The sequence below is a fragment of the Pezoporus occidentalis genome, unplaced genomic scaffold, assembly GCF_034315485.1.
Source record: "Pezoporus occidentalis ecotype Australia unplaced genomic scaffold, CSIRO_AGI_Poc_V1 ctg36, whole genome shotgun sequence".
In the NCBI taxonomy this organism is placed as follows: Eukaryota; Metazoa; Chordata; class Aves; order Psittaciformes; family Psittacidae; genus Pezoporus; species Pezoporus occidentalis.
The window spans coordinates 2,798,138-2,821,588 of NW_026915591.1; the positions used below are offsets into that span (position 1 = coordinate 2,798,138).

Here is a 23,451-nt window from a genome sequence, read left to right on the forward strand (position 1 = left end):
AAATGTTCACTGCACTTCCAGTACAATAACTAAAGGAAATTTTCTACCAACTAAAGAGTTCACACAATGACCAGTAAACAGATTACACAACTGTGGGAAACCTGCACCATGCCAACACGCCACCACATACGTCATTGTTTGTCCTTTCAAATACGCAGATAACCCTTCTGTTAACTATTAACACACATGAAAGGTCCAATCCTTTAAGAATTTATCCAAACTAGCAATTCTTTATACGGGAAAATAAACTAACAGTATGAACAAAGCTAGTTATATGCAAAAAAAAATCTGAAAGATTTCTCTCAAAACTTCTGAGGTTCTGCTAAAAGTAGACACTTTATATCTTTAAAGCACCTTACTTATCACTTGACTCCAAGATATACCCCAGCCCAAGAAAAACCTGACTGTTTGCCATGAGCATCAACGCCATTTTGGTCGTGCCTGGGAAGTAAGGGCTCTTGAAGAGGAGAGTGCAAGTCCCACAACACAGAAGATATCTAAGAGCAGATCCATAATCCTCTGTACACAGGTGAGAGAGTTTATACAGTAAATAAAGGAAGTGCTTTAATATTTTGCTCAGCCCTGATTAACCAAGTGGAAGGTTAAAAAACACACAACCACCCAAAACAAAATACATACACAACTCTCCCAATAATATGTAAAATTGCATTCGAGACTACAAGTCTAAATTACAACAAGATTTGCTTCTAAAGTGAGAGGGTTTATTGTAAAAGAAGTCACTTACAGTGAAGGTAGTATAATATCTGCCTAATTTATTACTAGGAGACAAACCAACTAACAGCCTAGGCAAAGCACCTGATTGCTCTTCCAGTAGCCTGCAGAGCCCAAGCCATCAGCAATGCCTTGCTCAGGTCTCCAGCAAGTGACACTGGCCTCCCCCTCCCTGCTCCCCACTGAGGACAGGCTCATGAAGCCTTGGCCCAAGGTCCATCCTTTCTGCACAAGCCACTGCTCTCCACAGGCTGGTTAAGAACCAGAGCCTGCTGCACAGCATTTTAAATACCAAATGTTTCTGTGTCCTTTTCCCTGCCTCTGGACTATCTAAATTTTAAGATTTTTGAAGACAGGATGATATTGTCAGACACTTTTATAAAATACTAAGACCTTTACACAATACGATAATACTATAAATAACACATATGAGAAACTGTAAATCTCCTCACTCATTAGGATTTAATGACTGAAAGTGAAATTCTCTTCTTGGAAAACACATTCAGCCTTCTCACTCACAACACCGAGGTCAAGGTAGTCAATGCACTCCCTGATAAACAGTGCAACCCCACCACCTGTTTTTCCTTGCCTATCCCTTCTGAAGAGCCTGAAACCATCCACTGCAGTATTCCAATCATACGAATCATTCCACCACATTTCTGTGATGGCAATTATGTCATGAATTCCCTGCTGCACCACGGCTTCCAGCTCCTCCTGTTTGTTGCTGCAGGCATTGTCACAGATGCACTTAAGTTGCCATGTGGATCTGGCCTCCAACACTGACATTCTACCCTGGCTCATTTCTAGCAAGATGCGAGAATCTTCTGGTGAAGACCTTTACCCTACCCAGGGAGACAGGAGATTCCTCTGTGAGTCTGGTCAGGTCCATTTATCAGGCCCTCTTCTCCCCTTAGGATGGAGTCACCAAACGCAACCACTCTTCTTTTTTTCCTACTAGAGTTGGTTGTGATATGATGTGGTGACTCTTCTAGCCTGCATGATCACTTATCTACTTCATCATCTTCCTCACTTTCTCAACTCTCAGGAAAGTAGCAGGGTCTCGAATCTTATAGGGGGGTACTTGGGAAGGTGACATAAGCTGGAGGGTAATACGCCATCTACTCTGAGGAGTAAATGCTTCCAACTGCAAACGTAAGGGATCCTTAATTTCTTTCGTTTTGGGTGGCTGGGTTGCTTCTCTCAGGGATGGTAGAGTACAGCTCCACCAATCTCCCCCTCAGAATCCCTTATGCTCCTCAGCCATTTCACCTCTTCCTGTAGCTATACCACCATGCAGAGCAAATCACCAACGTGGTCACACCTTGCACAGCTACCATCCAACACCACTGACAGGCTCTGGCCCTCACTACAGACACCTGGATGGAATCACAGAATAGTTACGGATGGAAACAACCTTAAGATCACCTAGTTACAAGCTCCCTGGCATGGGCAGGGACACCTCACAATGAATCATGACACCGAAGGTTCTGTCCAACCTGGCCTTGAAAACCGCCAGGGAAGGAGCATTCAAACTTCCTTGGGCAACCCATTCCAGTGCCTCACCACCCTAACAGGAAAGAATTTCTTCCTTATATCCAATCTAAACTTCCCCTGTTTAAGTTCTAACCCGTTACCACTTGTCCTGTCACTACAGTCTCTAATGAACAGTGCCTCCCCAGCACGCCTATACGCCCCCTTCAGACACCGGAAGGCTGCTATGAGGTCTCCACACAGCCTTCTCTTCTCCAGGCTGAACAGCCCCAACTTTCTCAGCTTGTCTTCATACGGGAGGTGCTCCAGTCCCCTGATCATTCTCGTGGCCCTTCTCTGGAATTGTTCCAACAGTTCCATGTCCTTTTGATGTTGAGGACACCAGAACTGCACACAATACTCCAGGTGAGGTCTCATGAGAGCAGAGTAGAGGGGCAGAATCACCTCCTTCGACCTGCTGGTCACGCTCCTTTGGATGCAGCCCAGGATACGGTTGGCTTTCTGGGCTGCAAGCGCACACTGAAGCTGGCTCATGTTCATTTTCTCATCGACCAACACCCCCAAGTCCTTCTCCGCAGGGCTGCTCTGAATCTCTTCTCTGCCCAACCTGTAGCTGTGCCTGGGATTGCTCCCACCCAGGTGTAGGACTTTGCACTTGGCATGGTTAAACTTCATGAGGTTGGCATCAGCCCACCTCACAAGCGTGTCAAGGTCCCTCTGGATGGCATTCCTTCCCTCCAGGGTATCAAACAAACCACACAGCTTGGTGTCATCGGCAAACTTGCTGAGGGCACACTCAATCCCACTGTCCATGTCAGCGACAAAGATGTTGAACAAGACCGGTCCCAACACCGATCCCTGAGGGACACCACTTGTTACTGGTCTCCAGTTGGACATTGAGCCATTGACCACAACTCTTTGTGTGCAGCCATCCAGCCAGTTCTTTATCCACCGAGTGGTCCATCCATCAAATTGATGTCTCTCCAATTTAGAGACAAGGATGTCGTGTGGGACAGTGTCGAACGCTTTGCACAAGTCCAGGTAGATGACATCAACTGCCCTACCCCTGTCCATCAGTTCTGTAGCCCCATCATAGAAGGCCACCAAATTGGTCAGGCAGGATTTCCCCTTAGTGAAGCCATGCTGGCTGTCACCAAGCACCATGTTGTTTTTCATGTGCCTTAGCATGCCTTCCAGGAGAATCTGCTCCAGGATTTTGCCAGGCACAGGGGTGAGACTGACTGGTCTGTAATTCCCTGGGTCATCCATTTTCCCCTTCTTGAAAATGGGGGTTATATTTCCCTTTTTCCAGTCGTCGGGAACTTCACCTGACTGCCATGATTTCTCAAATATGATGGACAGCGGCTTCGCAATTTCATTTGCCAGCTCCTTCAGGACCCGCAGACGGATTTCATCAGGTCCCATGGACTTGTGCACGTTCAGATTTTTAAGATGGTCTTGAACCAGATCCTCTCCTGCAGTGGGCCCAAGGTCTTCATTCTCACAGTCCCTGTGTCTGCCTTGGGTGGTGCAGTCAGAGCATTTGCCAGTGAAGACTGACGCAAAGAAGTCTTTAAGAACCTCTGCCTTCTCCAAATACAGGGTACCCAGTTCTCCCGATAGCTTCCTGAGGGGGCCTACATTCTCCCTAGTCTGTTTTTTATTTGCTATGTACCTGTAGAAACCCTTCCTGTTATCCTTAATATCCCTAGCCAAGTTTAATTCCAACTGGGCCTTAGCTTTTCTAACCTGGTCCCTATCTTCAGAAGTTTTGAGGGACCTCTGTTTGGGTCACCACGTCCTTTCTGGCCAGCACAGAGGACTTTGTTTTCTTTGCGTTCTGCCGAGACGATGCCATCCTAGAGCACCGTCTCAATGACTGCTGGCTGAGTTCACCTTTGAAGCCTGACAGGCTACCGGGCCCTTCCTGCTCACTCTAGCCATGCAAACTGCTGTGCCATGCCCTGACTGCCTGCTCTGTTCACCATGCTCCCAGGACAGTGTTTTGTCTGCTTAGGGGTGGTGGTCACCACTCCTGGCACTGCCAGCTATGAGTCTACTGCTCAGTCAGCAGTGCTGCCAGCTCCTGACAAGGGCTTGGGGCTCCCTTGGTGGCTCTGACCATTCAGAATCAAGACTGCTGGACGCTGCAATTTCCCCATGCTCCGGTGCTGAAGGTGTCCTCTCCAGAGCTACTCACCTCATCAAATCAAAAGAACCTAATCCTTGCTGGTTTAGCACGGTACTGACCATAGATACAAGATTTTTTACTCTTTTTAACTGTAATTCTTTACACTGCTACTACTTATGCTTGGGTTTAGCTGCATTTCTCAATAAAGTTTTACTTATGATTAGCTTCAGATTTGCAGCACAGCATTAGAGTGATTCAGAGACCATAAGAAATGTTTATTTGTCTAACAAATGCTGTTTTTCCTGAAACTTTGTAAGTCATTATACAAACACTTCAGTGTTGGCTTTATGAACCTTTAATACTACAAAACAAGTCTCAGGTCAAATTTAAGTTGACAGTGCCCCTTGATAAACAGAAACAACTGAAAAATACCTGGCTTCCTTCCTCAGCCTTTAAAAATCACCTTTCTGCTTTTTTGTGAATATTAAGCCATGCTTTGATAGCAATACATGTGCAATCACAGTTAAAACTACCAAACAACCTATTTTGGTTACGTTTTAGGGATTACTTATAACCATTCTTTCCACAAGCCATCTGGAGAAGTAGGTTTCCAGTAAAACCAACTGCTGTGTAAAGTAAATAACAAAAGAAAAAAAAACCAACACCACCACTGGTCTCCAGTAGTAAGTTAGGAATGTATTTGAGAACAGGATTGAAATAAGTCAAAAACCAGTTCAAAACCCCCATTCTGAGCTACTGAATTCAAGCTCATAGTGGAGTTTTTATTCATTGATCCACTACTCAAATTATTTGTAATAGCATGGACTATAAGCATGTTCAGCTTTAAAGTGAAAAGAGACTGTTGGATGCAAAGTTACAGACTCGAAGGATCTTCAAAGAATCTTTCTGCTCATCCCTGCTTTTGTCTACCAAAAAAAAAATAAATAAATAAACACCAGCTCCTTTCAGCAAAACCAATGACAGGTTGCCAGGACTCTTGGTTTAGAAAAAGGCAGCTCTTCAGGAGGCCCTGAAACACCTAAATTGCAGATTGATGCTCTCTCTTCATGTCAGCACCTCCTGCACTGGTTCAAAGATGAACTCTACTTTTCCAGGGAAAATAGAAAAGCATCTGTATCTTGAATATGAACTGAGAACACAAAACAGGAATTAACACTATATAAATGTGAGATAAACTGAAATACGAAAAATTCACATTGACATAGCTGCACACATGTACCAACTTAGTATCTCCCTTAGCGCCCTCACAAACTGCATGACCAGCCATGCGCCAAAGCAGATGCAATTGTCATCAGCTGAAAGCAAACGAAGCAGGCAGTTCCATGGCCTCAGACGTGACAGAACCTCACACCTCAGCTATCAGGTTCAACTTGGAGTAGTCACCATATCAGCTATGCTAATGCAAGTCATCCTTGATCACAGTCAAAGTCTATGACTTTCATATTATCAATGGATTAAATAGAAATCTAGACTTCTATACCAGCTTTTCTTCTGATATGCAGTCAAATGTCAACTAATATACAAACTGCTAGAGTGGCTGGACACATGAAAGCTGTTTCTGAAATACACCTTCACAAGTGAATTAGCAACAGAAAAAGAGGTTTCAGTGGAACTCACTTGGAAAAAGAACACACCCCCCCCCCCCAGAAAAAAGACACCACCCACAAAAATCAAAACATGTAGAAGCAGGAAAATAGCCTTCTTCAAATACCAAAAGAAAGTCTTCATTTTTCTTTGCTAGAATATTATCTAGGATAAATTTTGCATTGAAACAGCCAAGAAGTTCTCCTAGAATTAATTTCTAACCAGAACTAGACATTCTGGACAATGAGCCCAATTAAGTCTATGAATCCCAGAAGCACGCTTCCTCTAGTCCTTAGCTTAACAAAACCAGAATTGTTTGCAATATTGAAATGAATAATAAGTGAGAGAACAGTAGCACAAAACATGCAAGACAGGGAAACAAAGAAGCAGGTGTGTTAATGCCGCAGACTTAACCATAGTGGAGATTAATGTCAATGTAATTGCTATTTGCTCTGCTACTGAGCATTCAAAGCCTCTGGTTTTGTTACTCACCAGATCATCCAAGAGTGCCTGCTTATTCTTCCTTTTCAGGATCTGCTGTATTTGTTCTTCTTTCTGTATGAGCAGTCGCCTTCGCTCACTTTCCTGTCGCTCTGCCTCTAACGCTTCTTCCAACTCTTCCTGCTCCCGCGTCTGAAATATAAATTAGATGATTGTGGATAATACTTCCACCTCCTCTTACCGTCCAACGCAAAGTTACCCTTGCTGCTCTCTGCAGTTAGATGTAATCATCTGTGTCTTGGTTCTTTATATATCAGAGGATGACAACGGGCCTTTGTGATACATTCACTCTAGAACGAACCCCTCTCTGCTTCCACACATCCTACTTCTCATGTGATGCAAGTTGGGTGACTGAAAATGTAACCCCACAATACCTGATTGCCATCCCTCCCACCAGATGCACCTTCTGTGCAAACAACACTGTGTGCTTATCAGCAGTGTAGGAGGAAAATGAGCAATTACAAAGCTGTGAATATTAACAGAAAAGCTTAAAAGCTATAACATATTTAAGCGCAAACTTTAAAAATGTCACATTCCCAGAAAACAAGGAATTTTTCCTATCATCTGGATTATAGTCATGTGACACAAGATGAAAAATAAGAGATTACTAGGACAAAGTGACTAGTTTTTGCTTCAGGATTTATTTCTTGAGAAGCTTTATTTAACCTTCTTAATAATCTGTATTTGAAAATCCCAGTGAAGGAAAAGAAAGAAAAAAAGAAGGGGGTTCCGAGATAGGAAAATGAAAGGATTAAACCATTTATATGGAAGAGGAAATCAAAAGAATGTCAGTTTGGTTGTAAGAGGTATAGGACAAAATATACAGTCAACATTGTCCAAATCTTCCCCACAAAAAAAATACTAAAGCAAAAGGAGATTCAGTAAAAATGCAGAGATAATTAAACCTGCATACAACTTAAAAAGATGATTTATTGATAGGAGCCATTTCAGCAAAACATCATTTCAGCCAAGAGCTTGGTAACACCTGTTCTTACAAAATTGTAACATAAAGTATAGTTAACTGATAGAGGCCAGAATATGCTGAAAAGCACCCTTTCACCAGGCAGATCAAGCCAATGGGTCCCAGTGAGGCCCAGTTACTCCTGGATGCAAGAGCTGTCAGACCTCACCACCTGCCACCAAGCCAGCAAAAGGTGCTTTCATTTTATAACTATAACTAACTATAGAAGTGACGCTGGAAAAGAGCTGGTCACCAACAAGTGACCACCTGAAACTGGATTCTCTTTGCATTTAATGAAAGGAAACAAGCAAACAAGAAAATCCCCAAGTTGCTGACTGAGGTTATTTCTGAGAATTACAGGATTTAGTTAGTTCAGTCAACAGAATTGAAGAGCTTAGGGTCTTGAAGACATTCCAAGCCTCTTCCACATTTACATCTAAAGACTGCCTGGAATTTGCACTGAAACAGAAGAAAGCTGGTAGGAAAGTGCTCAAAGACATAGTCTGAAGAACCAGACCAAAAAAAGTTATAGTCAGAAATAAGTAAACTGATGTAGAAACCTAAATCAGATCAGACTACAGGAAAGGAAGAACTATCGCATGTCAGATCAAATTCCTTCTGGAAAGAAAGACCAAACAAAACAGTAAAACAGAATGGAGAGAAGTTCAATGGGCAGTGATGGTTGTGTCAACATTGAAGATAACCTAGACACAGTCCCAACATCTAAGGAAAAAGACCAACATGGCGAAGCCTGAAGTAAACTCAAGATGACAAGTGCAAGAAGTAAATAGAAAACATAATAATGTTTCACCACATTCAAGAAAGGACAGTCAAGAAAAACACTCATCACAGAGTTCAGACAAAACTATTTCAAGACTGAACAAAGCAGCAAGTGCAATTAAACATCTAGTGACAAAGCAGGAAGTAACAAGCATATGTCTCATGACTGGAGAACAGCAGATATTGAAGGAAGAAGGCACATTTGGGAAAACTGTAGTCCACTCAGAGCGCAAGACTCTATACATGTAGATAAGCAGAATTTATAATTGTCCTGGTTTTGGCTGGGACAGAGTTAATTTTCTTCCTAGTAGCTGGTGCAGTGCTGTGTTTTGGCTTTAGTATGCAAACAGTGCTGATAACACACCAATGTTTTAGCTGTTGCTAAGTGATGCTTACCCTGATGATCAAGGACTTTTCAGTCTCTTATGCCCTGCCAGTGAGGAGAAGCACAAGAAGCAAGGAAGGAGTAGAGAAAGGACACCCCACGCAAACCAGTCAAAGGGGTATTCCATACCACAGCACGGCATGCCCAGTATATAAACTGGGGGGAGTCACCCAGGACGGCAGATCACTACTCGGGTCAGGCTGGCGGTAATCATATTGTGCACCACTGCTGGATTGGGGTTTTTTTCCTTTCTCCTTTTAGTTTTATATTCTCTCCCCTTGTTATTTTCCTTATCATTATTAGTAGTAGTATATTATACTTTATTTTAGTTATTAAACTCTTCTTATTTCAATCTATGGGGTTTACATTCTTTTGATTTGCCTCCCCATCCAACCCCAGGAGAGGGGAAGAAGTGGGTGAGCATGTGGCTGCATGGTACTTATTTATCAAGTGGGGTTAAACCACAACAATCATATATAAAAATCAATTTATAACAAGAACCCCTCCTCCACAAGTTCTTCACTTTTTCATCCAAACCTATCTGTTTAAAATTTTTCTCCACATGGTTCTGCATTAAATCTACAGATCTAACAGACGAGTTAGTACACAAGTAGCAAGGGTATTAGGAACTGGCTACAGAGCTGACAGAAGAACAAGCAGTCACTTAAATCCTGAGGTGGCTGGTTCAGTAACTTCATATTTTGATTTTTAAGAAACAATGACATACTCATGGGGAAAGAAGTAGCAGAAGTAAGATCAAAATAATTTACAAGGCCATAGATTTTTGGAGACATTAATTCATCAGTTCAAAACCAATGAGGAAAAACCCTGATGCACTACTTGACCACTACTGATTTTTAACCTCCTGTAAGAGTGCTACGAGTCTTGGGATCATGTCAACATATTTCCAGTAAAGATGGGAAAGCTGTTCTTTTGCAAGAGGCTGTTAAGATCTTAGCTACAATACTGCTTTCAGTTCTGGTCCCTTCCACTTGCCAAACACAAATTCAAACTAAAACAGGCAAAGGGTAACAAAAACACCAACATGAACAAAGAGTATTTATATTCCTCAGAAGCAAGCTATTACAGTGGACAGGAAAATTTATGTGAGTCCAAGAATGAATGGACAGTGACTTGCTATAAGAAGTTCAGGCAAGAAATTAGGACACCTTTTACCATTTATGGAGTAAAGACATCCCAAAACTTGCCAAAAAGAGCAGCTCTTGGGAGAGGGGTAAATTTATGGCCAAGATCATGCAGTTTTTGTAATAGCCAACTGTATCAAGTCTATTATTAAGTTTCAATTGTTGAAAAAGAAATGTTGAATGTTTCAAATGTTGAAAAAGAAATAAAAAAGAAATGTCCCCGGATCTCCAGTAAGTCTGCATTCACACAGGCTTGCCCAGCTTCCACCAGACAGCCTGTAGCCACAGAGAGACCCCAAAGGACAGAAAACAGAAGACCCAGAGGGCTTGGGTGGGTAGAGTATTACTGTGCTGCTTGATATGATCACACAGCTAGCGCACAGGCTGTCTGCAAGTCACGTAAGTGAACAGAAAGTGGGCTGTAGGCAAAGCACACTATTCTCACTGTGACCCTAAGAGGTTGCACCTACATTGTAAAGTAAGACATGTAGCCAAAGATTTGGCAGGTCTCTTCAAGCTCTGAAGCATAGGATATTGCACAGTGTCAGAGACAGGATAACAGATCAGAGATGGACCCCAAGGGAAATTTCCTTGCCTTTAAAAGGAAGAGGTTCAAACAAACATTTTTCAGATTCCAATCTCCTCCTGTGAAATCCTAGCGCTAAAGAAACCACTAGTTTTGCCACAGACTTCAGGGAATTGAGGATTTCTCCCCTACTGATTTGAAAGCAAGTCCTGAGTGCAACTGTAATACAAACATAAAACCTTGTTATGTCACACTCTGGGCAGACATTTTCCTTCAAGAACTGATAACAATGTGTGTTTTTACACTGAAAAAATATTTAACAGATTAAATTTTCTTATAGAAACACAAGTTTATTGTTAAAGAACAAAATGGTACCTAAACTGTATTTTAACGAACGGATCTTCAAAGAACTGTATGTTTTGCATACAGATCATATATATAATTCTCTTGATGTTATTGTTATCAGCTCTTGAACAAAACTTTTAATGTTTGTTTCAACATCCTTCATTTTAAATTTTGCATAAACCAGATCCGTGCTTTCCCTCAATTTTACAGTTCTCTCCTGGGAGCGTCATAATGTCTGCATCTGGATTCCTTTTTTCCTTCAGATGAGAAAGGACTGATTGTCCTGGTACAGGAACGAACTTTGTCTCTCCTGGATATTGTCCAATGACACTGCCAGCACTCATGCCGTGCTGATGTATTACATGCAGATTTTACTCCCTGCCCTTCTTTTCAAGCCCTTCACAAAATAAAGCGTGACTACATTTCAACTATCAATGTAGTCTCTTTACACAGCACTAAATATCAGTAGCACAGAACATCAGCATATTACAGTTTTTAAATACAAAGTGAAATCTGCACAGCGCCTTCAGCTTTGACTTGTTTTTGAGACATTACAGAAAGTACTTCACTTCGAAAATCCTTTAATTCTGTAACTAATGAATAAAAGTTGTAGGGCAGAGGAGAAGTTAACTAACCAGTTTTATCTTATTTTTCTGAATGACTTCTTTGTTATCCTTCTGGTACAGTTCCATTTTCCTTTTGGTGTTCTCCAAATCCACATTGTTGGTCAAGTTATATACTACATAAATATTAGAAAGACAGAAAGCAAAAGCATTAGGTCAGCATGCATGACCATGACAAAGAAATAGTACTCTTATGTTCTCTATCCCTTCTAGTACCAGGTACAAACATTGCAACAACAGAATTTATTTAAATATGCCCTGCAAATAAAGACATAACCTGCTAAACGCAACCTCAGTTAGCCAAGCTCCTTTAGGTTTATACATCTGTAGATGACAATTTGAGTCTTACATCCTATTTTGTGATACTGATAATGATACACATGAATAATATTATTGTTCATAGTATCTGTAAAACATTAACCTTTCCAAGTAGCATTACAACTAAGAACAGTAATCATGTAAAATTAGACTAAACATACACATATTAAGACAAGGTTAGAAATTAAGTCACTCTATTTCATAAGATTATCTAATGTACAAAGACTAGAGACCGTTCAAATTCTCAGATACACAAAAAAATTTCATATTACTCAATAACTTAGAATTACTTTTATTATGCAGAATCTGCAGATGCATCCAGATGCATAGGTAAAATGACATTCTTTTGATATCCCTTCATACTGATAGACTGTATCTCACGTAAAATTATGAGCAAGCAGGGTCAGCCAGCAAGCTCCACAGTTTAGCACAACATTCCCAATTATCTACACATTGCACAGAAGATAACTCAAGAAATTGAACAGTTTCTATCATCAACAGCTTGAAAGATGTAGACGGTTTGGATGATTAGTAATTTGATACAATGCCTGAGCCTTCACCCCTAGGTCACTGGTTCAATTGTGGGTCAAGTGAATTCCAACTGAAAGCCATTATCACTGGGAAGTTGCTGGTGATCACCATTCAGAGTGGATGCTGGGCTCATGCCCATGACCTTAAAGCTGTCAAGACTGCAAACATACAGCACTCAAGGCCTTGAAGAGGATTTGTCACATGGCTACAGTAAATCTACAAGAGCAGCAGAGAGATTTGCCCAGCCATTGATAAATACCCTTTTGCAAGAAAGTGCAATCAATATGGCATCGTTAAGTCAAACCCTGAGGAAGAGAAAGAGGTTCTAGTGAAAACTAGCATGGGATTTGCGAGATTATGGTTCAGTTCCTTCCTCCTAGGTTTTCAGGCAACTAGGCCCAAATGAACCCTGGGCACATGCACTACTGCCAAATCATTTGTATAAATATGGCTGCCAGAAAGAAATGGAAGGAAGCATGAAGTCTGTGGTTACACATCAGGACAGCACATATCTCAGTTTGGTAAAGATTACATCACTTCCTTCATCCTCTCCACTCAGCAAAAATGAACTTTTAGAAGGGTTCTAGGTAAATTAAACCATGAATAGCCTAGTAAATCAGTTAACAACAGCAAAGAGAACAGCAAGAAATCAAAGCAGGGAGCAAATGGAGGTGGGCAGAGAAAACAGGATAGGGACATTTTGCTGAAGTTGTGGGATGCAGCTCAGTTCTCAAATCCAGCTGTACTGTTCAAAAGGGGCAGCCCTGCTCTTATGTCCCTCTTCCCAGGCATAAGCCTCACTCTTTCACCTGGTCTGACTCCAGGACACCCTGGATGCTTTGCAGTGTCAACAGACACCCTCCAGTAACCTGAACTGGCTCAACAAATGGGTCAGGCAAGTGCCAGAGGTGGTACAAGGGAAGTACTAAAAGCGTACAGATGGGAATAGGAATACTCTCTTTTCAGGAGTACTGAACCACCATGTTGTCTCACTCTTACCAAATGTACTCAGTCCTTCCTTGAACTGAACTAAAAGGGCAAGGCAAGACACAGCTGAAGAAATTCCTAACCTTAAGCAAAAAAGAAAAAAAAAAAAAAAAAAAAAAAATCAACCCCAAAAGCTGTATTTTAATTGAGCCTGGCTCCTAAACCAGCTGAACTCCTCCACCACATCACCCTCACTTCAGCACTTCAGGAGGAAGATTTGAGATGGAGACTGGTTTTGCCGTTTAAGAATTTGAAAGGGTGCCAGAGTTCAATTTCCAGCTTCGCAACTGTTCTGGGGCAGATAACTGGCCCTCTCTACTGGAGGTCTCCCACCAATAAGAATCAGGAGTAGAGATATAAAGCTTCCTTATTCCTACACATCAACTGCTGTATCTCTGTACTGTAGGCATATGCAGCACCTATGCGCACAGTCTCGATCTCATCTCAAGTGGAATCTCTGGGCACTGCAGTAACCCAAACAAGCCATTCAAAGTTCAACTCCTTGGTTTCTGGAAACTACTTATCCATTTCAAATGCTTTAGGGGTTTTTGTTGTTTGTTTGTTTGGGAGGGTTTGGTGGTTTTTTTTGTTTTGATTTTGGTTGGGTTCCCCCCCCCCCCCCAAAAGGCATATTATTTTCCAAACTGACCTCCAAATTTCCATCTTACAGTTACTAGATGACAAGCAGCTTAATATTTAGGCATTATGGCACAGAAGAATTGTCATGTGAAGATGCTGGCATACAATCAGACCAGCGCTCTGCAATGACAGCAGCTGCATGGGAATGTCAGCACTTCCTTAAATCCACACACCAGCTCTCTAAACTCTTCAGTGACGACACAAGAAAGAAATAGCATCTGCGAAATGCTGTGCTAGCAGGATGCCCAGATGCCACCTTCAGGTGCAAGGGGAGCAGCATGAGGAGATGCCAAATGCCTCTTCAGGGTCCGGAACATCTTCAGTATATTTTTTTTAAATAATCCAGCAGTAAGCTGGATCTATCCAGGTTTTGCAACTATTGCTACTTGAAACATTCAAGGTTTTTCTTCTTCTCAGTTACCTTTAATAGGTTCAACTAGTCAAAACTTAGGTTTGCAAAACAAAAGCGGTAAGATTTAAAAGACATAGTAGGGAAAGCAGGAAAGTTTTAAACATGTGCTGCCAATCCCGCCTTTATTTAGAGCTACTTACAGAAGCGGGTTTATTTTGCTACTTGATATGAAGTAACATTTCCACGTAAGAGATACATTTTTGCATCAATGTTTGAGAAATCTTCAGTAGCCACCTTAAACGCCCACTGCTCTACTAGCAGCAAGGTGAAAGACAGTTTTATTTCCCCTTCTGTTTTCATCCTGTGGCTGGAACCAAACTACAGGTAAAACCCTCTGAACAGTTGCATCTGCTTATACCATGCTGATTCTGCTCTACTCATCTTACTCTACTCTGTCACTTGAGGATACCGTAGGAGACCAGCAATTAGAAAGATTCATACCTCCAGCACCCTCAAAGGCCAGAGTAAATTTCTCCCACTGAATATTGATTCATGGTCGTTGAAGAGGAACGTTACTTTGGTCATCAGCATCTGTTCCTCAACACCAAGTCATCCACATTTCAGACTTCAAATACTGAAGAGCCACGTTTTGTTGCAACACTGTTAAGTAAGACCTTAAACCGCTGTATCAGCATCAGTATCAACAGCTGTCCTTTAATAACTGAAAATAGCATCTTCCATCCTACAATAAAAATGCCTGTGGTGGGAAACTTTTATGGGCTTTTGTTGTGCAGCTGTGGCAGAAAGTCTTCACAGGCTTTTCTCACATCTTTGCCAAGGCTTTTGTCAGGGGGGGTGCACCTGCCAGTTCTGCCAGAAATTTAAAAAGGGAACATTTGGAGGAATTATATTAAAAATAAAAAACACAACAAAACAAATTCTGAAACTAGAAGAACCATAAAGAGTTAAAAACCCCTAACTCATATGCTACACCTATCCTGACAAAATATTGGTATAGATCTAAATATGACTGGCAAAGCAGATGGCTAGTTTGAAAAGGTTTCAAAGAGAAGCCAGACTTACTCTGTCCATGTTGAAATATAGCATAAGCGGATGGAAGTGGCCTAAAACCCTTCAGGGAAAAGAAACAGAAGCTGGTTTGTATGTAACAATTATTTATCTACTTATCCATCTCACATTGGTTGGTCTATAAAATGACTTGCCTTGAGATAGCTGTTGAAGTGTAACAGGAAGACTATTGTGTTTTTCTGAAACATTTCATTCTTTTTAGGTAAAATTCACTGCTACTAAAATTCAGCCTCTACAGGGAGGCTTTCAGTGCTTTTTTAAAACAGCAACATTCATTATGCAATTCTACAACAAATGGAAAAAAATCTAGTTAGAAAAAAGAAAATCAGACAAAAATATTAATTATATGGCACGCACAGTAATTTGTCTGGAGCCAGAGCACTACAAATGAATGTCACTCCACTGCAGGACTTTCAGTCCACCAAAATCTCCCTAGTTTAGTCTGAGACACTGCAAATTTTCTGAGACTTCTCCTAGGTCCTTAAGAGACAACAAATATTTTTTACATGGTAACATTATTATTCAAAGAGTCGGAACATACCCTCTCTGGCAAGATAGCAGATGATTACTCTGCTACAATGCAGATCTATTTGATCAGCATTGCTGGTATAAGCCAGCTGAAAAGTTGAAAATTAGTAGTATCAGTTTATTATAAATGATATTCCTCCCACCTTACTACAAACAGCTCCTTAATTATGATCACCATAAATCGCCAGCTCTCACCCTCAGCCTGCCTGGGAATCCCCGAGCTATTGTGGCACCTTTGGTTGGTGACTTGGATGCATGGTCCCTGCACTTTTAAGAGAAGTAGGAGAGGGGTGAGGAGGAGAAAAGAGGAAATAGATTCTAACAGGTCCTTTCCAACTAACATTTCTGCGATTATAACAAAATAATTATCAGAAACAAAAGAAAACCCATAGCTAAGCCAGAAAAATCTAGTTAGGCATTAATAATTACTTTTGTTTATCCTCAGTTTTCTTTTATTGGGTAATATTCCAGAAAAATACCTTAGCATAGTAATAAATGAGATCACTCAGCCACACTAGTCTAAGAAAGATCATTTTGACTGGAGCAGTGTGATACCAAAATCATTGTACAGGTGAGACGACTGAAATCTACCTCTGATCAGGTCGCTCACCTTCCAAGCTGGGTTATTCTCATTGTCAGGACCAGCAATACCACCCTCATGTGCACACACAGAGGAAATAAACAAAATCACAAAACAATAAACAAAACCCACAAGTGATTATAGATACCGAAATTATTCCTACCCAAGGATCGCTTGTGAGATAAATGTTCCAAGCAAGACAAGTCACTAGGCAGCTGGTATTGCATAGTCGTAGAGGAGTAATGAGATACAGGAATCCAAAGGGCACAAATACAGCAGCCTCCTTCCAAGTCAAATGCACTGAATGTTTTTAAAAACCAATAATTACCACTAACAATTGTTTTGCGGTAATGCCTAGAGGCCTCATTCAGGTATCAGGAGAATGGTGCCAGGCAGTGTCTACACACATGCTCAGAGGTGAGTTCTGCTCTGGAGAGCTTACACGGAAAGGTTTTGAAAAACTGGCTATGAAGATACTTTGGGGAAGAAATAGAGAGTGAAAGAAACTCTTTCCTTGTAGAAAGAGTGAACAGAAGTTACATTATGTCCAGAGATTATAACTTGTAACAACACTCTAAGGTTTAATCTTACCCCTCTCATCATATGGGCATAAACCCGACTTACACCTTTCCCAAAGGCAGGTTTTAACCCTTTCATTTTATTTTTCTTCCTAATGTTAATGACAACAAACTGTGTTTACAATGTTCTCAAATTGTCCAACTGATTTTAGTTTCTGGGGAAAACCTGCTTTAAAATGTGGTTTCTATTTAAAGCCTTGTATAACACATTTTAGCCCAAAGCATTATTTAGTGGCTACATTCTAAACCACTTCAAAAATGTGTTTTTTATAATAGAAATCTTAAGAGGTGACTACCCTAATGTTTGCTTGACCTTCACACACACACACACACACACACTTCCGCTCTACCACCCAACTCTTTTCTTTAATTAGAAAAAGTCTGTAGGTATAACATGCCTGATATGAAGGGGGAAAATGTGTTTCAAGTGAGGTCATATATCACATCAATGGAGTAAGACAGTGCAATTACTGCAAATGCTGGATCTGACCTACCTGTAACATTTGGTAGAACTATCAGAACTGTGCTAGGATCATGTGTACTTATACAGGAGTTTACATTTTGTCTCTGCCAAGCAACTACTTCATATAAACCCCCATAACAACTTACTAAACGAAGCTTGCCAGTAAAGAGAAAACAAGGTAAAGCTGCACCTCACCCCTCCTACAGAAAAGCTGAAAGTCTGGGGAAAGGGGAGAAAGGGGAAGTGCAGCTCTCTGGCTCCCCAGCTTCCTTACCTGGTAGCTTCAACAACTGCCACCAGCCAACCTGCTGTACATTGGTCCCACAAGACAAAACTTTGCACTGCATGACTATACCCTTTCTTTCCCATCTTCCAGCCTAATTTTTCACATGCAAACAGGGAATTCATATATTCAAAAAACATAAATAACTACTCTCAGCAGTAAAATGTGAAGTAACAATGCAAAGGCAACTTTAACACATCGTTCAGTCATACCATATGCAACATGCACAGCAAAGCCACTGGAAGAACTCTAATAACACAGTAATAGTGTTACAACTGTCAAGTGGAGACCTCTGTCCATGCGCACAAGCAGGGAAGGGCTTGGGGAGAACACGATGTGTGCAACAAGGTTTGTGACCAAGGAAAGGAGAACAAGGCTTGAATTCTTACCCTAGGTAGTGTTCTTGAATCTCACCTGTCCTCCAGCTTCCGCATCTGCCTGAAGTTAGTACAGCATAAATGACCCCTTTGACAGTGGAAATTAAGAGCCTCCTGACTGCACCCCTTCTTTCCTCTCATTACCCCGGCTGCTACATGAGGAAACTAGGAGGCAGTCAGACTTAACGCTCCTCTTAGTATTTTAGGCATCCCTTTCAGGCAACTAACTCCAATACCTAAATCTTATCTGCTGAGCTGCTTCACTGTGCATTTGCAGGGCCAGCACAATTATTGACAAATTCACTTTTCGTCACAAGGTTACAAAGACCAGCCATGATTTCTGCTGCTTCTAAATCAACTTACCAATGCTGGCTCTTGAACCATTTGAAATTTAACAACCTAATCCCAAGAGCTGGAGAACAGTAATATTTTGCACAAATAGATGCGGTTAAGGTAATTTCAAGTAAAACTTCAACTCCCTTGTTGCAGATGCTAAAAACCCCTGCAACAGCAGTAAGTGGGAAACCTGTACTTAATACTACATAAATAAGAAGCAGTTTTCCTTTTTATGAGCACAGAGATTCTTCCAGGATATTCTGGCTAAGATGCATCCATTCTTTCTACTCATTTCCTCCTTACCCCACACCATCCAAAAAAATATGCAAACAGAACTACACCCACATCATCTCCTCCAGATAGTTGGAGCCATAAGAGTGCGCCTGGTGCTTCCCAGCCACACAATTTAGCTCTCCAGCCTCATCTTTCCGAGGCCAACAAAAACAACATATTACTCACAGGAGTAAGTGTATTGGATACATTTCTACAAAACAACACAGTGCAAAGAGGAGCAAGGGCTCCTCTGAGAAACTGAAAGGGAGTGGCATCTCCACATTTTCCTTCAAACTACATTCACTGCTCCTTCTGCATGTTCTAAGCCACCTCTTCTTCCTCCAGGACACAAAAAAGGAGAAGCCTCAGAAGCTCATAAAAACAAGAAACAAACCATTTAGGAGTCACTCCTTTGAACACATCCTTGTTTTTCTAAGCAAAATCCATCACTCCACCATAGATCACATCACCCGAACTAAGAAGAAAATAAACTCTGTTGATAACATAGTCCTTTCCCCAGAGGGCAAAGTTCTGCTTCAACTAATCCAAAGAGAAAGAAATCAATGTCTGTTCCTAAACCTTCTCTTTCTGCATAGCAACATAAAATGCTACCACAGTGGTATGTAAGGTCATCAGCTTCAAAGCAGCTTCAACTACTGTACTTGCAGAAGCAAAAACGATGAAAGACACCATATGGCTTCTGTCATGGTAGATAAAGCTAATGGAGGCATATAATGAAAATTTCAATTCCTCTTCTCTGTTTAATCTTTCCCAGCACAGCACAGACAGTGCCCTGCAAGCCTTTCCTTTCCAGATATAAAGCACCGATTCCTCTTCAAAACATGTTTTTTTTTCCCTGGCAGATTAAAATATTTTACTTAATGTCCTACAGTTCAGAAAATATGATTAAAAATGTACAGAAAAAGGTAATTAGATAAACATCTGATACTATGATAAATCCTATTACAGAAATTCAACTTGGACATTCTCATAGGTAGCTGAGTCAGAAGGTAAAAAGCTATGGTCTCATGAGCACAGCACATCAAAAATGCAAGCATTAAGACTTACCAATTTCTTCTATTTCTTCTAGGAAATCATTATATTCACTTAGACTGGGAAAGTCATCCTCTCTTTTATTGTATCTTTGAGAGAAGAGAAACAAGTTATTTATAGAAACACACAAAAATGTGATTTCAATTCAGTAAGGCTCTTCATGCAAGCCTATTAAGTATTGGCCTATTTTTATCAACAATGTGCTTTGCTGCTCCCACAACTGACCAACAAATAGAATCCTTAAGAGGAGACAGAAGCATTTCTTTCAAAGGAAAGGACCCAGCCTGGCATAAACAGGTGCTATTGTTGCCTCCTAATTGACAACTCCTTTTCCAGGGTTACATGTAAACAGAAGAACAGGGACTAGAATACCCTAGTTCCAAGTCAGCCCTTTAACACAAGAAACCTGTTAAGAATGCCAGAGGCAACAGTAACACCCACAAGAAAAGCTTTTCTATAAGTATTAGAAAAAGGAGCTTGGCTTTGCACCAACAACAGAAAGCATGTCAGCAGCAAACTGAAAATGCAACACACTCATTGTGTATCAATAGAACATTCCAGAACTCATTTATCCAATATTTGATAGATGGAAAAATTAGTAAGATGAAGGGACAACTGGCTAGAATGTGAACAGCCTCTCAAAGTCAAGACTTTGGGCTTTCTTCCCAAGAAAACATAAAGCTGAGATTCTGCCTGGTCTGTGGAGCAAGACACATTACACCAGGAGTATAAAAATCTAAACCCGAGTACTCTGCCCAAATTCCAAACTGGGGACATTTTTTCTGCCTACTAAAAAGTAATCTGTCAAATCCAAGTGAACCAAGCATTTTATAATACTTTCTGTTCTAACTATATTTCATAATTAGTCAACTAAGTTGACTTCATCCCAGCTTGACTTTTAACTTCAGTAGACTTTATCAAACACGAAAACTATTACTACTTTTCCCATCACCATGTTGGTAGTCAACGACAAAATTTCCCCACATCTTGGCAGTATCATACAGAATTGCAGAATCATAGAATGGTTTGGGTTGGAAAGGACCTTAAAGATCATCCAGTTCCACTCCCCCCTGCCATGGGCAGGGACACCTTCCACTGGACCAGGCTGCTCAAAGCCCCATCCAACCTGGTCTTGAACACTGCCAAGGATGGGGCAGCGACAGCTTCTCTGGGTAACCTGTGCCAGTGCCTCACCACCCTAACAGGAACGAAATTCCTTATATCTAACCTGAACTTCCCCTGTTTAAGTTTAAACCCACTACCCCTTCTCCTATCACTATAGTCCCTAATGAAGAGTCTTCTTCAGCATCCCTGCAGGCCCCCTTCAGATACTGGAAGGCTGCTATGAGGTCTCCACGCAGCCTTCTCTTCTCCAGGCTGAACAGCCCCAACTTTCTCAGCCTATCTTCATACAGGAGGTGCTCCAGTCCCCTGATCATCCTCGTGGCCCTCCTCTGGACTTGTTCCAACAGTTCCATGTCCTTCTGATGTTGAGGACACCAGAACTGCACACAATACTCCAGGTGAGGTCTCACGAGAGCAGAGTAGAGGGCCAGGATCACCTCCTTCGACCTGCTGGTCACGCTCCTTTGGATGCAGCCCAGGATACGGTTGGCTTTCTGGGCTGCGAGCGCACGCTGAAGCCAGCTCATGCTCATTTTCTCATCGACCAACACCCCCAAGTCCTTCTCTGCAGGGCTGCTTTGAGTCTCTTCTCCACTCAACCTGCAGGTGCACTTGGGATTGACCTGACTCAGGCGTAGGACCTTGCACTTGGCTTGGTTAAACTGCATAAGGTTGGCATCGGCCCACCTCTCAAGCTTGCCAAGGTCCCTCTGGATGGCATTCCTTCCCTTCAGCGTATCAACCATACCACATAGCTTGGTGTCATCGGCAACCTTGGTCAGGCTGTCACCAGCCACCTCATTGTTTTTCATGTGCCCTAGCATGGCTTCCAGGAGAATCTGCTCCATGATCTTGCCAGGCACAGAGGTGAGACTGACTGGTCTTTAGTTTCCTGCATCTTACAATTCATTAAGTATTGTGCTAAGCCTTAGATAAATGCTGCCAAGCTTACAATTTATCTGTACGTACATTTTTGCAGACACAAGTCTCCCCAGGTTTGTTAGGCTGCAGACCCTCTTCCACCAAAACATCAACTGGCTTACTTATTTTACTTATAAAACATCATTTTTTAGCCACAGAACATGAGATGCAATTTTTCACCTCATTTGTCTCAACTCCAAGAGCTCTCAAATCTGCATGACAGAGTAGTAACACAAGGCTCCTAAGGAAGCATTTCATTACTAGCAGTTGCTGTGTGAAGTAGAAAACAATGTGAACATAGCTTCTCTTGTCAATTTTGTTTTGAAGGGAACTGGCCATCAACTCTGAGAACATATTCCCAGGAATTAAACCAATCAAGGGCCTATTTCTTGCCCCACTCCCATGTTCATCTCCTCAAGGGGAAAGCAATATCTAATCACCTCCATTTAGGAGGCAAGTCTTCACCAAAGAAGGCCACACAGAAACACCCAACATTCTCTAATGCTACACAGGAATCCCTCAAGGCTACACTGAGAATTCAGTTGTTGCATAAAATCAGATTCTCTGAAATTCCTCTATATTAATTAAATGGATTCAGTTTCATGGGTCGTCACTTCAAAAAATAAATTATCTCATCTTTTCTTCTAGAAGTAAGTTAATTTTTTTAAATGGTGATTCATGCAATACATCCGCCTTCTGTTCTTTTAACTGGTGATACTCACATTTTCAGCACTTTCTTCCTAATTTCCACTTCCTTGTCAATAGCAGGATCCTCAAAGAGCTGTACCCTGAAGTTACTTTTTCGCAGAAGGGTATCACACTCATGGCAATTCCCAGCCCCTCTCACAAACAGCAGTTCCACACAGCTCTCACATCTGCGGGAGAAAGGAAGGGGTATAAAGGCAGATGCATGTTAAACAGTAACCAAAACACAGGATCGTTCCCTTTACGTGTTGTTTACATACACACTATAAGGATTAGTGCCAGTGCTTCTCTCCTTGATTTCACTATTTCTCCAGCACCCAACAGTGGCAAGGAGGCAAGGGAGCTCCAAACTGGCTGAAAGAAAACAATCTCAGCAGTGCAAATGCATTTATTCTCCTTGCCCCAAACAACTCTGCCTCTTTGCTGAGACCAAAAATTAATCCAAACACAATGATGGGGTTTGTGTCAAGGGCAAGCTTGTATAGTGACACCATCAGATTCATTTCACGTGGACCAGATCACAATATCCTTATTTACTCCGCGTACTACCTTGCTGCACAAAAAGCCCCATTTATTGTTTTTATGACATTCACAGTGCAAGGTACTATTTAGCAAAAGCAGCAATACAAGTATTGCCACAGCCTGTCAAGAATCTACCAGTAGCACCACACAGGAACTGCTGTAACAAACCTAAGATAAACTCCAGCTTAACACAGCTAGAAGAATTCAAATACCATTTTAACCAGCGACGAGCATTATGCAGCTCTCCTGTGCCTTCTGTTACCACTTTTTAAAATTACACATAAAGTATACTTTACACAAAGGCTGCACAGAAATAAACCAAAAATACCTTTCTGCTTTTGTTTCTTTTCTCTTAATGAAGATTTCAGATTTTAACAAGATGTATGCTGACCAGCCAAACTGGCATTTAATAAAGGAAGAACACAAAACAAGAAAGTTCACTTTTTGAAAAGAAAGTACTTAGGTACTAACAAAGTGTAAATTTCTAGCAGAGGACAACACCTGCTGCAGTCATTTCCGACTGCAGGGGAGGCAAGAGACTCCCTATTTATAGCTTTGCTATATTG

At 41.4% G+C, this 23,451-nt stretch overlaps 1 protein-coding gene across 3 annotated transcripts in view; it reads right to left on the reverse strand.

Annotated features, from left to right (window-relative positions):
* MNAT1 (MNAT1 component of CDK activating kinase) overlaps positions 1-23,451 on the reverse strand; it is a 124,959-nt gene that overhangs the window by 65,851 nt on the left and 35,657 nt on the right. For all 3 annotated transcript variants that reach the window (XR_009967038.1, XM_062630769.1, XM_062630770.1), the window contains exons 2-5: positions 22,381-22,533; positions 19,628-19,701; positions 11,238-11,341; positions 6,452-6,592 (exon numbers count right to left, since the gene is read on the reverse strand). Coding sequence is in view for 2 of the 3 variants with exons in the window: in XM_062630769.1 (XP_062486753.1) it covers positions 6,452-6,592; positions 11,238-11,341; positions 19,628-19,701; positions 22,381-22,533 (472 nt within the window). In the remaining variant the exon portion in view is untranslated. The remainder of the gene's footprint in view (positions 1-6,451; positions 6,593-11,237; positions 11,342-19,627; positions 19,702-22,380; positions 22,534-23,451) is intronic.